Genomic DNA, 15,864 nt, shown 5'->3' on the forward strand with positions numbered 1-15,864 from the left:
ATTCCTGCTCAAACCAATCAAGCTTGTGAAGGAAGATTCGAATGACGTATTTACGAACAAGATCCAAGATTAATACGATAACAAAGTTAATAAGACTCAATTTGGAAACAAAAGAAACAAATGTGAAGTTGCCTATGTCACTAATTCTATGTCACGCAACTTTGCATCTGCCTCTAACTCTAATTATTCAAAAATCACAACATCTGACTCCAACAATCAAGCTGGAATGAAGATACGATTTATAATTCTTGAGGGACTAAATTCACGAACCTTAATTTCATTTAGAAATAATGGATCAAGGCTGAAGAAGGAGGTACAACAATAACAAACAACAAACTCGAAAATCCTAAAAACAAAAGTAATTCAAAAAAATCTTAAGAGCTCATTTTTCTAAGTATTTAGAGTTTAAGGTTTTAAAGTTCTAGTAAAGCACTCGTTCAATTTTATATTATTTAGTACTTGTGTTTCATTGTAAGTGTGGAAAATCAATGTATCAAATCTACTTTGTTTATTGTGTGTTGGTTTTTTATTAGCTCAAAAAATAGTATATTAAACTTAATCAATAAACAAAAACATTGACAATTGTATTAAAACTCACAAGAATCTACTTAACCAACAAAACAAAGATTAATACTTATAAAATGTAAATTATAGCAACAACAAAGAAAATAAACACACACAAAAATAACTATTTACACATGTTGAGTTTGACAATATTTGTTTTTTTATCTTAAAAGAGATGATAAATTTCACCACAATTAATTTACATTTTTACGACTTTGAGATTCTAATATGAGACAAGACGTCCATGTTGAGACAAAATCTCAATTTAATGTTTTGATGAAAACAAACAAAAGTTAATTAAGAATGTTAATTATGACTCTAAGTATTTTGGTATTTAACATGTGTGTTTAAGTGTATTAATCACATATAGGATCCAAGTAAAGCAAGTAGCATGAAAAGCAAATTCTGAACAAACAAGAAAGGAGAAAATCCTTAGTAAAATCTGGAAAATAGAGAATGTTCTCCAGTTTCAGAATGACCGTCACAACTTCAAAACCAATCAATCTCCACTAGTTAAAAGAAATTTTAGCCTCTGGATTTTACATCTATATCATCAGCAATTGACAACGAACAAACTGAGATGATTAGATTCAAAGAAACTACTCGAATCAAAAAGAGAGAAGATCACGAATTAGCAAGACGAGACAGATCTGAACATTCTTGACAGCATTCTGATCAATCTGGACAGCATACAACATCAGCCTCTAGACTGATAAACATTCTCCAGCTTGCTACACTTGATATTCAGCAGCAAACATCTTTCTCCAGAATGATCAGACCAGTCTCCAGATTGATTATCAATCTCCGTTTATGCAAAATTTCAGCATTGATCTCCTTACTTCTACATAAGTTTAAAATCATTCACCAAACTGTTTTGGACATAATCAATGCCCCAGATCGAAGCTGTAACATCAATAATTACATATGAAGCTTCAAGGATCATTAAACACAAGATAAATCTGATCAAGAACAAAGAAACCAACCCAGTCAACAAAGTTCAAATTATGTTCAAAGGCTAGAATATATTTATTCAAATATATTGGTTTTGGTCAAATCTGAAAGAGCACTACCAACAGCTCTTTTGACCAATATTAAATGCTCTAAAAAGTCTATAAAAGGAAGGCCAAACTCAAGGAAAAATCAGAGCTTCAAGTACTAAGAAAATTCATTACTCATTTCAATCATACTTGAATTTCTCTCACACACATACATTGAATAATTCTGATTTTTCCCATTCGATTCCGAGAATCATTCTCGTGTATTTTTCTGTCAAAGAATCAAAACTCAAACAAGTGTTGAGCCTTTTTAGATTCTAACAAAGCAATCTCATCATTATTGTAAAACTCAAACTATAAGAGTTTAATATAGTTTGGGTAGATTGTAAGAAATCTTATCAAGGTTGATAGGTGACTTGATTGAACTCCTTTCTGGGTGGAAAGGTTTTAACTTTGTAACAGATCAAGGTTGATCTGAACTAGGTGTTGTAAAACCAAGAAGGTTCTTTGTTTTAAACACTTAGTGGAAAATCTCACTGTTGTGAGGACTGGACGTAACCCGGGTTGGGTGAACTAGGATATATCGTTGTGTGGTATCTCTTCTTTGGGTAGATTGTAAGAAATCTTATCAAGGTTGATAGGTGACTTGATTGAACTCCTTTCTGGGTGGAAAGGTTTTAACTTTGTAACAGATCAAGGTTGATCTGAACTAGGTGCTGTAAAACTGAGAAGGTTCTTTGTTTTAAACACTTAGTGGAAAATCTCACGGTTGTGAGGACTGGACGTAACCCGGGTTGGGTGAACTAGGATATATCGTTGTGTGGTATCTCTTCCCTTATCTATTTACTTTCAGTTTTATTGATTATCAAGTTAAATACATAAACTGAATTACTGATTTTAACTAAACAAGAACGTTCTCCGTTTTCTGTTTTCACAACCAAGATCAATCTTGAGTTATTTTCCTAAGTTTTTAACATGAATTTTTAAAAGGTGCATTTACAATTCAAACCCCCCTTTCTTGTAAATCGACATATTTACTTCAATTGGCATCAGAGCTCGGTCTCTAAAGTTGAACACCTAACAAGTGTTAGAGGAAAAGATTCAGGAAGAAAAAGTAATGTCAGAAGCCAACATGTGCTTAATGAAAAACTTAGAAAATAATGAGGTAACCATCTCTAAACTATGTCCTATATGTGAACAAATGGAAAAATATTTTGATAGCTTACTTAATGATTCAAAACTGCTTGTTCAAAAATGTAATTCTTTGAAAGATCAAGCTTTCAAAGAAAAAATTGAAAAAGATAAAGCTCGGGTTATGATTGATGAACTAAAAAACATCATTCAAAACATGAAGGAATCTTAGCTTAAGACAATTGATGAAACTGAAAACCAAGAATGTTCTACGTTTCAAAAAGAGAACATTCTTCTTAAAACAGTAAATGAAATTCTCAAAAATGACTTAGGAAACTTTATCAAATCCACTGAAGCATTTCAAAAAATCATGGGATCTCAAGTGAGAATATTTGATAAAGCTGGTCTTGGTTTTGATAAAACTCAAAAAAACGAAAATATATGAAAACTTTTTTATTTCGGAAAGAAAAGACGATAAATGCAAAACCAAATGATCAAATTGAAGAAACTTGGAAATCTGGAATTTGCTTGCCACTTTAAGAAAAGAGATTAAAAGCAAAAGGTTTTTTAAAATGGATTATTTATATCTGCAAATAAAGCTGACCCAATTTTGAAAAATCTGCATAAAGATAAACGTTCTCGAGGTTGTTCTCAAAACGGAGAATGTTCTGGAACAAAAACAGAACTTTCTCTAGAAAGTTTGAAAAAGGGAGAACGATCTGGAATTTCAGCAAAATCAATTTCAAATCCGTTTAAAACTCAGATTTTGAAACCTTATCGAAGATCAACAACAAAGTGTTCCTATTATTCCAAACTCATCCTCTCTCTCTCTCTCTCTCTCTCTCTCTCTCTCTCATATATATATATATATCTCATATATATACATAAACAAAGATTGACATATGAAAACATTCTTCATCATGTTTTCTCAAGTTTCCTCATCATGTTTCATAGTGTTTATGTCGTCTTTCTGTAGTTTCTAATTTATAAGAATTCCCTAAGAACTGCTATTTTCCCTTAAAAACTATTATGGTTCGTCTAGCTACAAATCTCTTCGCCTAGTGACACAAAATAAGTGCAAAAATTTAGCATTGCTCGCATGGAGGGACATTATGCTTTCCAGGCGAGCTCAAATAAAATGTGATGGTAAATTTTGTTTTTCATCATATGGTCACCCCATTCTCTCGCCAGGTGAGACCAGTTGGATAAAAATACAATTTTGAGTCTTTCTATCATTAGATTATACATCAACAACTATAATTTTGATAGTAAAGACCAACTAAACATACGAAATAAAACAACGCTACAAGAATTATTTGGTTAGTGGAGAAACTAAATGCATAAACACCTAATTAATTAAAGACTACAAAATGATAATTGAAGTAACAATGTCAATTATAAGGAATGGGGTTTGAATAATAATTGTCCCATTTAAAAAATCCTGTTAAAAACTAAAGTGTTTAACTTAAGATTGACCTTGGTTACAAAAGAAGAACGTTCTTGGTTAGTGGAAAGAAAACAACAATATTAACTTATCAATATAAAAACTGATTATAAGACAAAAAATAAATAGAGATAAGGAAAGAGAGATCACACAAGGATATATTCTGGTTCACCCAACACGGGTTACGTCCAGTCCTCACAATTGTGAGATTTTCCATTAAGTGCTTAAAGCAAGAACGTTCTTGGTTTTCATACAGCTTTCACAAATCAATCTTGATCTATTACCAAGTTCTACCTAGAAAGGATTTCCACGGGTTACTGTACACTATTTCATAAAGGATTTTACAAGCTACCTTTTAAATCATAAAAGGATTTTCACACACTACTCAAGCTATGTCAACAATATAGTCTTGAGTTACAAAGTAATAATTTTTGATATTGTTAGAATTTGAGTATGATCAAATCTCGTTTGAGAATAAACTCTAGATTTTAGAACTCAGTAAGTACAGATTCTAATATCACACTAAGAACATAACTGAAACTTATAATGGTTGAGAAGCTCAAAAGGATTCGAGTATGATTGAATGAGTGATGTTTTGCTTGGCACTTTGAGCTCTAATCTAATCTTCATCGTGAGGCTTTATTTATATGCTTCAAGAGAGCCTATGACAGCTCATTTAGCCGTTGGAAATAGTCCAGCTATCATGAGTAAGTGAATTAACAAGATCATCCATAAAGAAAAAATGTTCTTGCTGAAAATAGGAATATTCTTGTGAACCAAGAACATTCTTCAAATTTGTCTTAAGATGAGCTGACTTATATTCTGATCTTGTCAGTTCTCTGAAGTGATCTCATGCCTTGAATCATGTGTGCAAGTATGTTTTGAACAGTGGTGTTTTTTCCATCCTGTCATTTTGTACTTGCACTTGCTTAACTTGGAGAATGATATTGCTTTATGTATTCTGATGAAGATATGGAATGAATTATAATTCCTGGATCTAATGTTTTATATAGAAATCTGATCATACTTGTTAGTCTGCAGATGTGGAGAACGTTCTTCATTTTCCAGAAATCTATTAAGAACATTCTTCGTTTCACTAATTTGGCTTTCTTTATTTTAATAAGATATGTTTTTTAATGTTTGGTGCCTATCTTGCTTTAACACACTCAAATACACATGTTAAATACTAAAACACTTAGAATCATAATTATAAGTCTTAATTAACCTTTTGATTAATTATCATCAAAATATTTAATTTGGGAGTTTGTCTCAACAAAAATGTATTCAAATAACTCTAAATCTGAATAAAACCTAAGATAAATAAATCGATTAAATAATTAAAAGATACTAAAAATATACATATGATGAAGAGTTATCATTGGAAAATGATGCCTTAAAGAATAGACCTTTTTCAGGGATTGATTTGATGTAAAGAATTTTTTGCAGCAATATAAAGATGCAGATCCATATGAGATGCAAAAAACTGATTGTCACGACCTAAAATTTTGAGTGTTTCTCGACTCCCGAATTCAAGGTTTCAAAGACCATTTTTTATTTGTTATTTTTAAGGGTTTCCCAATATTTTCCCTATTTTAAAATAAACATTGGTGGCGACTCCATTGAATTCGAGAAACAAGTGGTTTTATTTTGACGAAAGAAAATAAGTTTTTGGCCAAAGAAAATAAGTTTATTTAATTTGAATAATTATTCTAAAATACGAATTTTAAGACTACCCATTTGTACAATCCGTGTCTCAAAAATTCAAGGATTAAAAAGATGTCTTATCTAATTAATCTGTTTAAGAATGGTTTTATTATTTTTTTCATTTTAAAATTGAGTTTTAAAACCAACAAGTGGTACAATTATGTCTTAACAACTCAAAGATTAAAAAAGATGTCACATCTAATTTAATCATATTTAAAAATTAATTTTAGATTAATTTATTAATTTATAAAAATAAAACGAGTTTTAGAACCATCATGATGCAACAATTTATGTCAACACATAATTTGAACCAATATTTTGTTTGATTTTATTTTTGGCAACTAAAGATTTATAAAATTTGATGATTTAAAAAAAATTGAAAATGCAAGTTGTGCAGACCGGAAAAAATTGAAGCCAACTTTGTCTAATGTGATGTCTACTCTGTGCAAATTAAAAAAGGCTGAAGCCTACTATGTCGAACTTGATAGATTCTACTATAACGCAAATCTAACTGAAGCCTACATATCTTCCAATATATATTATGTGATAGAAGTTAAACCGTGACCTGTGAGGAAATAACATAAGTGGTCAAAGGATTTAATAGAAAAGATAGAAGTAGGGGAGTTAATATGAGAAATCAACTTAAGTGGATGGACGGGATTTCAGTATCAACGCACCATTTCACGGTCTTATAGGTCGAGTATTTCTTATTTTTTTAAAGATACATCTCTTCCACTTTCCTACCATTTGACAACAATCTCATCTTTAAACAAATAATAAAAAAACATCATTTTTAAACAGCAAGCAAACAACAAATGAAGAACTATATTAAAGAGATAGAGAACAAGACAAACGCGATAGAGGCGGATCTGTGTATGGTAGCGAAGAAGAAAGTGGCGGCGGTGCACATCTAATGGTTGACGATGATTACGGGTGGTAACTAAAAAAATGATATGATCTGTTTCTAATTTCCTATTTTTCTCTTTTAATCTTACAATATATGGTTTTGAGGATGAAGTTGGGTTGTTGTTTTTTCTCTACTCAAATTCATTCTTGTTCCTGAATATATTGTTTGCTTAGTTTTTTAATCAAGAAAAAATCTCTTTTTTTTTTCTTTTTTTTTTTCATCCAAATTTTCGACCTCATTTTATTATTTTTTTGGGTCTTAATTTATAGGATAAAATGATGAATATTTGTGTTCATCAGGTAAACTTAAGTTCTGAATTTTGTATTGATTTTGCAACAAAATCAAGCAACCTCATACAATTAAGAAAATGAGTGACTATTTTTTTGATTGAGTATTCAAATTGTAAAAATACATCCTTATTAGAAAGAAAAAAAAAAGGATGTGGTTGCTTATTGGGAGAAGAAGATGTACAAGAAGAAGGAGACGTGCTGGAAGAAAGAAAGCAAAAAAGTACTTTTTCTTTGTTTTTTGTGTGTGTAATATAATGAGAATACTTATTTAAATATAGATTCAAAATTAAATAAAATTTATAAAATGATAATTTTTTTAGATTTTATAATAATAATAATTATTATTATTATTATAAAATATATTATTACTAATTTTTTATAAAAAAAATCATTTTCAATTTGTCTAACAAAATTGAGGTAGACACTTAATATGCAAATAGAGAATACAATATTATGTATTGTAAGATTGATGTAAAGAAGCTTACCAATCATTATTCTATAAACCGAGGGATTGGAAAAGGATTTCCAGTCTACTGGTGAAGTAGAGGAGCTGTACTTTATAGCTAATTGACGTGTATCATGCATGCACCAAGTAAAGGAAAAACTTTCTCTAACATAGAGAAATCTTAGCTTTTCATCTTGTATCTTAAAAAAATGGAACTTATTTTAAGGTGCTAAGTACTTAATACTAAATTTCTTATCCAAAATAATTAAATATAAAAAATAAGAAAACTTAAAATAACTAGTTGCTTAAACAATTTGAGGATCATATTTTAATTTTAATTTTATAAAATAATAATAATGTACTTATGTAAGTTATTTTAAAATCAAATTCAACTAAATTATATATATATATATATATATATATATATATATATATATTTATAAAGATGCATAATAAATAAACCAACACTATACATGTATTTTATCTACAAAAGATAGGAAATCATTAATTAATAAAATAAAATATATTAATTTTCAACTTATAATTAAACTAATTTTAATATAATTAATATACTTTTATTTTAAAAAATATATTTTAGAAAAATTAAGATTTTAAGAACAAATATGAAACCGTACATTCTACAAGTCATTTACACTAATACACAAATAAAATACAGAAAAGATATTAATTATTAATAAATATTTAAAATAATATAAGATAAATCTTTGGATTTTTTATTTAAATATCTTACTTTTTTTTTAACCAAAATGCCACACAACGAATAAATATTATGCGATTGTCTTATTTTTTTAACTACCGACTCTATGACTATTGGATTTACTTATTTTCAATTTCATAAAATTTATGCAAGTTATTGTGTATACCTGACTATAAGCTAAAATTGATGCGTGTCGTTTTCCCATGGTTGAAAATAGTGTCCCTGTTTTAAAATAAGTTAATTGGACCAAAGCAATGATGAGAAAGTTGCGTGTGACTTTTAATACTTTGTTGATCAACTCCACAAGGTTGGTTGTCATCTAACCCCAACGACTACTTCCATCGAATGCTTGAATCCAATCTTGTCGTGATATGTTGTCTAATCATTTCAAAGTCTTCGAGTTTACTATGTCGATTTCTTTGCGGTAGTATCGATATGTAGGCTCATTGATTGAGTAACATGTATTGAAACAATAGACAATGCATTATTACACTAATTATAAAAATTAAGAATAAAATTATTAAAATTACACTAATTATAAAAAGTAAGAATGAAGTTATTACCCATAGAAATAATTTTTTTCTACAGAGCATTGTCCTTCAATTCCCTTGCAAAATTTTGTGAAATATGTCAAACGCAGAACACATGCTTTGATGGAGGATCTTGTTACCCATTATTCGGATTATTATAAGCACTCTTAATGAATTTGTGTCTATCTGAAATCAAACAAATGTTGACTTGTGGAGTTACATATTTTTTCAAATTTCTCAAAAAGAAACTTCAACCCTATTTTGTCTCACCTTCCACAAAAGCATAAGAAATAGTAATTACATTGTCGTTCACATCCTAGCAACTGCTACCAATAGAGTTTCAAAGAAGAAAGGTTCACTTGGATTGCATGTATCTATCTGCATTGTTATCTTATTGTTGAAAAACATCATACAAATAGAGTCACATTTCAGTTCTACTTCCATCAACAAATACCACAACCACCAGAGGACATGAAAATGTACCATGAGGTCGACATGAGGCATGTGATTGATGATAATTGGAACTAGATTTGGAGGGAAGAAATTAAACATTGGAACGAGCGTCTGAATTATGTGTTGCAAGGTAAGATCGTAGAAGATGTTTTATGTCATAACACATAATATATGATTTGGTTTAGACAACACACCAAATTATTTATATCTGTCAAACAATATCTCAATGATCCCCGTTTGCAACCGCCGTCATATCCTCATGTGTAGTCGACCTCCCAATCAACCCTACAACAACAAAACATAACATAACTGTCTTTATCATCACCTCACCTACATGTCCCTACAGAAGTTCTATGTTATGATCCACCACCGACTCAGTATTACGTTTCGTCGATGCTAGAAATACCAATCCCCAATTATCCGACAAAATGTGGGCTTTTCTATAATTTGTTTGGAACTCAGTGCACAACTCCTAAGTCAACTTATGCTGTGTTTGATTCCATGTATAATCCTCAGTCTCAAAATTGTATGGAAGTAAATGGTAGTGGTTATAAATCCACCTACAACTTACATTGAGGATAATGATCAAAATCAGGATGAATCGGAAGAATCACAACTCGTTCAAAGAGTTAAACGAGTTCGACGACATTCTAGACGCGGAACTGAAGGTCATTTAGGTGAACATTATTAATATAAATTTGATGTTTTTTTTTTCTCAAATGTGATGTTTTTTTTAGCTAATTTAATGTATTTGGTTTCATTTTCATGTTATTAATATAATATTTTTAAAATTATTATTATTATGTTTTAGTATTTTTTTCTTCAATTTTAATGTATTTTTTTTTTTAATTTATAATCTAATTTATTATTTTTAATTATAATTATCATTATTATTATTTATTAATATATTTTATTTTATTATTTTTATTTTTATTTTTAAATAATTTAACTATTTTTAATTTGTTAAGTAATTAATAACAATTATTAAAATAAAAAAAATTAAATGTTAATATAAGGTCGCCCCCTGAACCTGCGACCTCCTACTACGGATTGAACAATTGGCTGTCCGAGTCAACAACCTCCTATTGAGTTGTTGAAAAAATAGAATAGATGTATAATTTTTTTTTATTGTGTGACATTTTGATTAAAAAAACATTTAAATAAAAAATCATAATCTTTGTCCGACAAATACAAAATACATATTCACTGATAAATAACATTTTTTTTTTTCAAGTCTAAAATTTAAATACTAATTTCACATGCACTTACAATTTGAGTTTGATTACTCAATAAGAAGCCGAAAACGCACGTGAAAACGACACACGACGCAGCCACCAAGAAAAAACTTGTACGCAACGTGATTATAATAATCTCTTCTTATAAAACCACTCTGTTAATTAATCATTCAACGTTTATCTATATCATTTTCGTTCTTCTTCTTCCTTCTTCTCTCCAGTGTTCTATTCAACGATGGATTATTCTTCATTAACTTCTCACTTTAATCAATTTCGAACAACAGCGAATTCGTTTCTCTCACAATACGAACCCCTCACTTTACTTCTTGCACCTCTCATATCTCTCTTTCTCGCCAACGCAATTCGCTCCTTTTTCAACCACCTTCACGAAAATGGACTCAAAGCCACTTTCCTAGGGTTCTTCATGAACTTCATCAAGTACTCATAAATTTATAATCATCACATGCGTTATATTTGTTTTTAAACAAACTAAGTAATTAAGCTTTCTTTTGTGTTTTGTTAATTAATGAGTTTAATTTGAGATCTGTTTTATTGGTTTTACAGATTAATCCCTGGTGTGAAGAGTTATATAGATGCTGAAAAACAGAAGGTTAGCTATAGTGTAGTAATTCTACTGTGATTGGATTCTTTCAACTCCATGTGTTGTTGTTGTTGGTGTTATTATTATTATTATTATTTGCTTGAGACAAACGATTGTGCATTGGCAGGGTAAACGGATTTTACAGCGACAATTAATAAAAATAATTGATTTTGTCATCTCACCATACGATACCATTGTAATTGTCATAAAAAAATAATTATCAAATCAACAACTCATATTGGCTGTTAGTGTAAAACTGTTTCCATTGACAGTGCATGTCCATTAAACTCTACTTACTTTTAATTGAACGGGGAATTTTTCAGTTATTTGGTTATTGCAATGGAATTTGATTCTTGGAGTTATTATAATGCATATTACATGTTTATTTGTCAGATTAGTGGTTAGTTCAGTTTTTTTTTGTGCTTTTGAATTGGTGGATGCAGTTTTGTGTTTGGCAATAAGGTTGTACTATTATTTAGAATTGTTATGGGTATTAAAGTGATTGGATAGAAACCTAGGTAGATTTGAGGTTGGATATTATGGAATTTGAGCTTTTGAAAGTAATGTGTAATAATGCTTCTAGGTCAATATTACTTAAATGTTTCATCTGCATTTCTTTACTTTTAGTTTAGTGTATGATATACATCACCCTTTAAAACTTGATGGTTTTTTCATATGAAGCTTGACACTTTACCTTCACCCTTGGGGTATGGGGGTGTTTTTTGTATGATTTGTTGCTAAAATTGTATTTGGAACTGATTAATGAATGATAAATTTAGGGTCCAGGCGGTGAAGAAACCAGTTGGGTTAGTTGAGTAAGATTGTAGGGTTCATTTTGTGGCATTATTGTTGTTGTAGATGAATACTAGGATATGTCATTTAGTATCTATACCTGTTCAGAAAATGACATTTCCAATCTGTGGCATTACTGTCGTGGTATCATTAGTTTGTAGAAGTGAGTGCCGAAAACATGGGAAATGTCACTGTAGATACTCTGGGCTTGTTTCATTTTTGTGGCTGGAAAACAATTTCATTTCCTTGGTAATAACTTGAGTAATACAAGAAGGAACATAACTTATATAATGGCAACTAGGCGTAGATATGGCAACCCTTGCTAACATATGAGCAACTATATTAACTTACCGCCTCATAAACCTAATAAAAAATGTGAGGACCAAACTGGGCATGCCTGTTGTTTTAATAGTTTGTTGCTTTTTTACGCCGTAGATTGTTGATGGTGACTAATTTTGTTATTAATCTGATCATTGGGCATACAGGTTGTGGATAAGATGCAGTCTGATGGTAAATCTAAAAGAGAAGGTTGGAATACAGAGTTGCCAAACGCAGGGTTGGGGACATCTGCCCTTGAGAAAATGAGAGAGGAGAAAAGAAATGACGCAGTTTGGCAAGGCAAATGCTCGGGTACAGTGTATGTTAGTTATTTGTGTAACATTAAAGACTAATTATTTGTGCTTGGGATGCTTTCATTTATTTAGGGGGCGGGAGGGTGTCCATTTGATTGTACTTAAGACTGATGACCATTTCTTATTTTAAATTACTTATTTCTTGCAGCTACATTGGAGGAAGTGAATCTGGTGAACATTTTTCTTTGATTAATGAGGCATGCTCAATGTTAGTAAGATCTGGAGAGTTCTCAGTTTAATTTTTATGTTTCTTTTAAATAAGCTTTTTGAAGTGAACAATTATGTTATTTAGGTTCGTAATATACACATTAATTGAATATTGTTAGTTCAGTGCTTTTGAAACTGAGTATAATTTCATTGTACCTACTTCAAAGTACCTACCCGAGCTTGTTTGCTTTTGGAGCTGGAGTCATCCCACTGTTAAGTACTATTATTAGATTATTTTTGTATGCATTTTGCCTTAACTCTAATCTGGCTTCTGACATAACCTGCGCCAGGCGTTATAGCAAGTGCTTTCCTTATTGTTCGAACTTGAAAATATTCAAAGCAAACCTGTGATTATGAATTCCAATTAGATAATAAAGTTGGCATCTTGTTGCTATCGAGACAGTGTTCGGAACATGAACTGAACAAAACAAGACAAGACAATTTGTTCTATTATGTACTCTGAGTTCACCTTTTCAGTGGAACCAAAAGATACCATTTTTGTTTACCTTTTTATCCATATTTTTCTACTTTCATTATGCACCACCAATCGTAGAATAACACTCATATTTTGTTCTGTCTTATGCTTTCTTGTGTATCAAAAGCTACTTGATTGTTGTTAGATTGTTAATAAGCATAATCTGGATTAGTTCTTAAGTTTGTGTCTATTGGAACTGTTTCAAAATAAGAGCTTGACATCAAATTCATTAATGATGTCGAGGCATTCAAGTAACTGACAGTTTAGAGAATTTGACATCCTAAGGTCATTCCAGGCTGATTAGGGGGGTTGCTGATTTTACTATGTATCTGCATCCGGCAATTAATGTTAATAAAATTTCAGGTTTGCACATACCAATCCCTTGCATTTGGATGTATTCCGGAGTGTTGTACGCTTTGAGGGAGAAGTGGTTGCAATGACAGCGGCACTTCTTGGAAGTAAAGAAAAGACATCTGGAGGACAAATATGTGGCAACATGACATCAGGAGGGACTGAAAGTATATTATTAGCTGTTAAATCATCTCGCGACTATATGAAATCCAAGAAAGGAATTACAAGACCCGAAATGTATGGCACTAATAATTCAGTATTAATATCTTTGGTATATTGTCTTCTTTTTAATATGTTTTAAATTTAAATTTTCAATTATAGGATAATTCCTGAATCTGGTCATTCAGCATATGACAAAGCTGCACAGTATTTTAACATCAAACTATGGCGTGTTCCAGTTAACAAGAATTTTCAAGCAGATGTGAAAGCAATTAGACGTCATATTAACAAAAATACCGTTTTGGTATGAAGTTACTCAATCATGTTATTTTATTATATTTTTTCATTTAATAGATATAGTAGATTCTATTTAAAAGATTCTAACTTGATATTGGATTTTATATTATGCAAACTCACAATTTTAATTCTTATTATCAAGTGAAATTGACTATCATGGATAATGCAGATTGTTGGATCTTCTCCTGGGTTTCCTCATGGGATAATAGACCCCATCGAAGTAAGTTTTTTCAATTTTTTTTTATATATTGCATAAAAAATTGTATGAATTCAGCTTGATTGCGAACTACCATAACATAGATAATTTGGCAATTTCTCCTGTAGGAACTTGGTAATCTAGCATCAAGCTTTGGCATTTGTTTTCATGTGGACCTTTGCCTTGGTGGCTTTGTTTTACCTTTTGCTCGTGAGCTTGGGTATAGCTGGCATAACCTTTTTTGCATATTAGTGGACTATTATTTGATACTGTTGTCAGTTTTGTTATGCTTTTGCCTAATTTTTTCTGTCATTGTTTTAGGTTCTTTACTTTCATACTAAAATTTGACCTGTGGAACTAAATCTGTCATGTATTAATTTTTATTCTTCATCTGACAACATATTCCAACTTATTTCTCAACTATCTGAACTGAACACCTTTCCAAGCATTACAGGAACTACAACTGTTTCACAAATGCATGCTTTTTATTTTTAGTTTTTAAACTTCTCTCTATCTGTATGTCTTATTGTTTGTTTGGGATTATGCATTTTGCATATTATGTTTTAATGGTTGATAACTTGATGTTTATATTAACTGGGTATAACACATGCAATCTTATCCATCCAAGTCCCACACAAAATGGGAATAGAGCCACTGTCATTTTGTACATGATACATAACTCTTGACTTTTTATTAAATGCCATTACCAGTTTAAATAATTCATGTTTACCTTTTCTTCCTAGGTACGACATTCCACCTTATGATTTTTCTGTTAAAGGGGTAACATCAATATCAGTGGATGTGCATAAATATGGGTTAGCTCCCAAAGGAACAAGTATAGTTCTATATAGGAACCATGAAATCAGAAAGGTAAATCATTAGTTTTCCCGAAAAGTCTTCAATTTATATCTGAAATCCGCATTTGGCGGTATAAATTTTTTTAGCTACATTTTTTAACTTCTAACTGAATATGATGCGTTTTACTCTTCAAAAAGTATACTTTCTTTCATATTCACCATTTCCCTTTCCTTTGGTTTATATGCTTCAGTGATGTAATAAAAATAATAATTTAAATTATTATATTCCATTACCAATGTTTCTACTTTCTACTTCATAACTTGATGTTTTCTGGTTTGTAAGAACAAATTATTTTACTGGAATATAAAGGTACAATTAAAACTTACAACCCATGGAAAACATATGGAATTTCATTCAGCAAAAAGGAAAGTAGTAATTACTTTTGGGGTAGGATAATTTCCCCAAATGTGTATACTAAAAAATTATTTAGAAAGAGTACGCCATCCTTGTTGTATTTTTAATGTGGGTTCATCCTCTTCTTTGCAGCAGTTTTTTATGATTTGTGCTAATGTTTTGATAAAAATGAAGTGATTAAAATTGTGGTTGTGTTAATTATGTAGTCCTTTGGTTCATTTGGTTGGATTTGGAACAGAGTGGTCTTGTATTTAAGTTTTCCTCATGGCCTCCTAAACTTGTCGGATAATTATGCTTATTGCTTCTCTATGGTGTACTAATATATGCTGTTTTTTCCGGTAGGTGCTATTTCTAATAAGTGGAGAAACTAGATTTGCGTTTCCTATTTTTCTTCTTTGTTGTTCTATTAAGAATTTACTCTTCCCTAGTTGTATTTTTCCTCTTCTCACAAAGTCTATTTTTCTGTAAAAAATTGATGTATCAATACTATAAATAGTAATAATTTCTCTTTTATCTGTACTCCTCT

At 30.5% G+C, this 15,864-nt stretch overlaps 1 protein-coding gene across 1 annotated transcript in view; it reads left to right on the plus strand.

Annotated features, from left to right (window-relative positions):
• The first annotated feature begins 10,578 nt into the window (after window positions 1-10,578).
• LOC101496501 (sphingosine-1-phosphate lyase) overlaps window positions 10,579-15,864 on the plus strand; it is an 8,015-nt gene continuing 2,729 nt past the window's right edge. The window contains exons 1-9 of the mRNA XM_073366199.1: window positions 10,579-10,854; window positions 10,981-11,026; window positions 12,295-12,446; window positions 12,590-12,649; window positions 13,487-13,711; window positions 13,796-13,937; window positions 14,100-14,150; window positions 14,255-14,346; window positions 14,870-14,996. Coding sequence (XP_073222300.1) covers window positions 10,652-10,854; window positions 10,981-11,026; window positions 12,295-12,446; window positions 12,590-12,649; window positions 13,487-13,711; window positions 13,796-13,937; window positions 14,100-14,150; window positions 14,255-14,346; window positions 14,870-14,996 — 1,098 coding nt within the window. The 5' untranslated portion in view covers window positions 10,579-10,651. The remainder of the gene's footprint in view (window positions 10,855-10,980; window positions 11,027-12,294; window positions 12,447-12,589; window positions 12,650-13,486; window positions 13,712-13,795; window positions 13,938-14,099; window positions 14,151-14,254; window positions 14,347-14,869; window positions 14,997-15,864) is intronic.

The sequence above is a fragment of the Cicer arietinum genome, chromosome 3 (assembly GCF_000331145.2).
Source record: "Cicer arietinum cultivar CDC Frontier isolate Library 1 chromosome 3, Cicar.CDCFrontier_v2.0, whole genome shotgun sequence".
NCBI classification, from domain to species: domain Eukaryota; kingdom Viridiplantae; phylum Streptophyta; class Magnoliopsida; order Fabales; family Fabaceae; genus Cicer; species Cicer arietinum.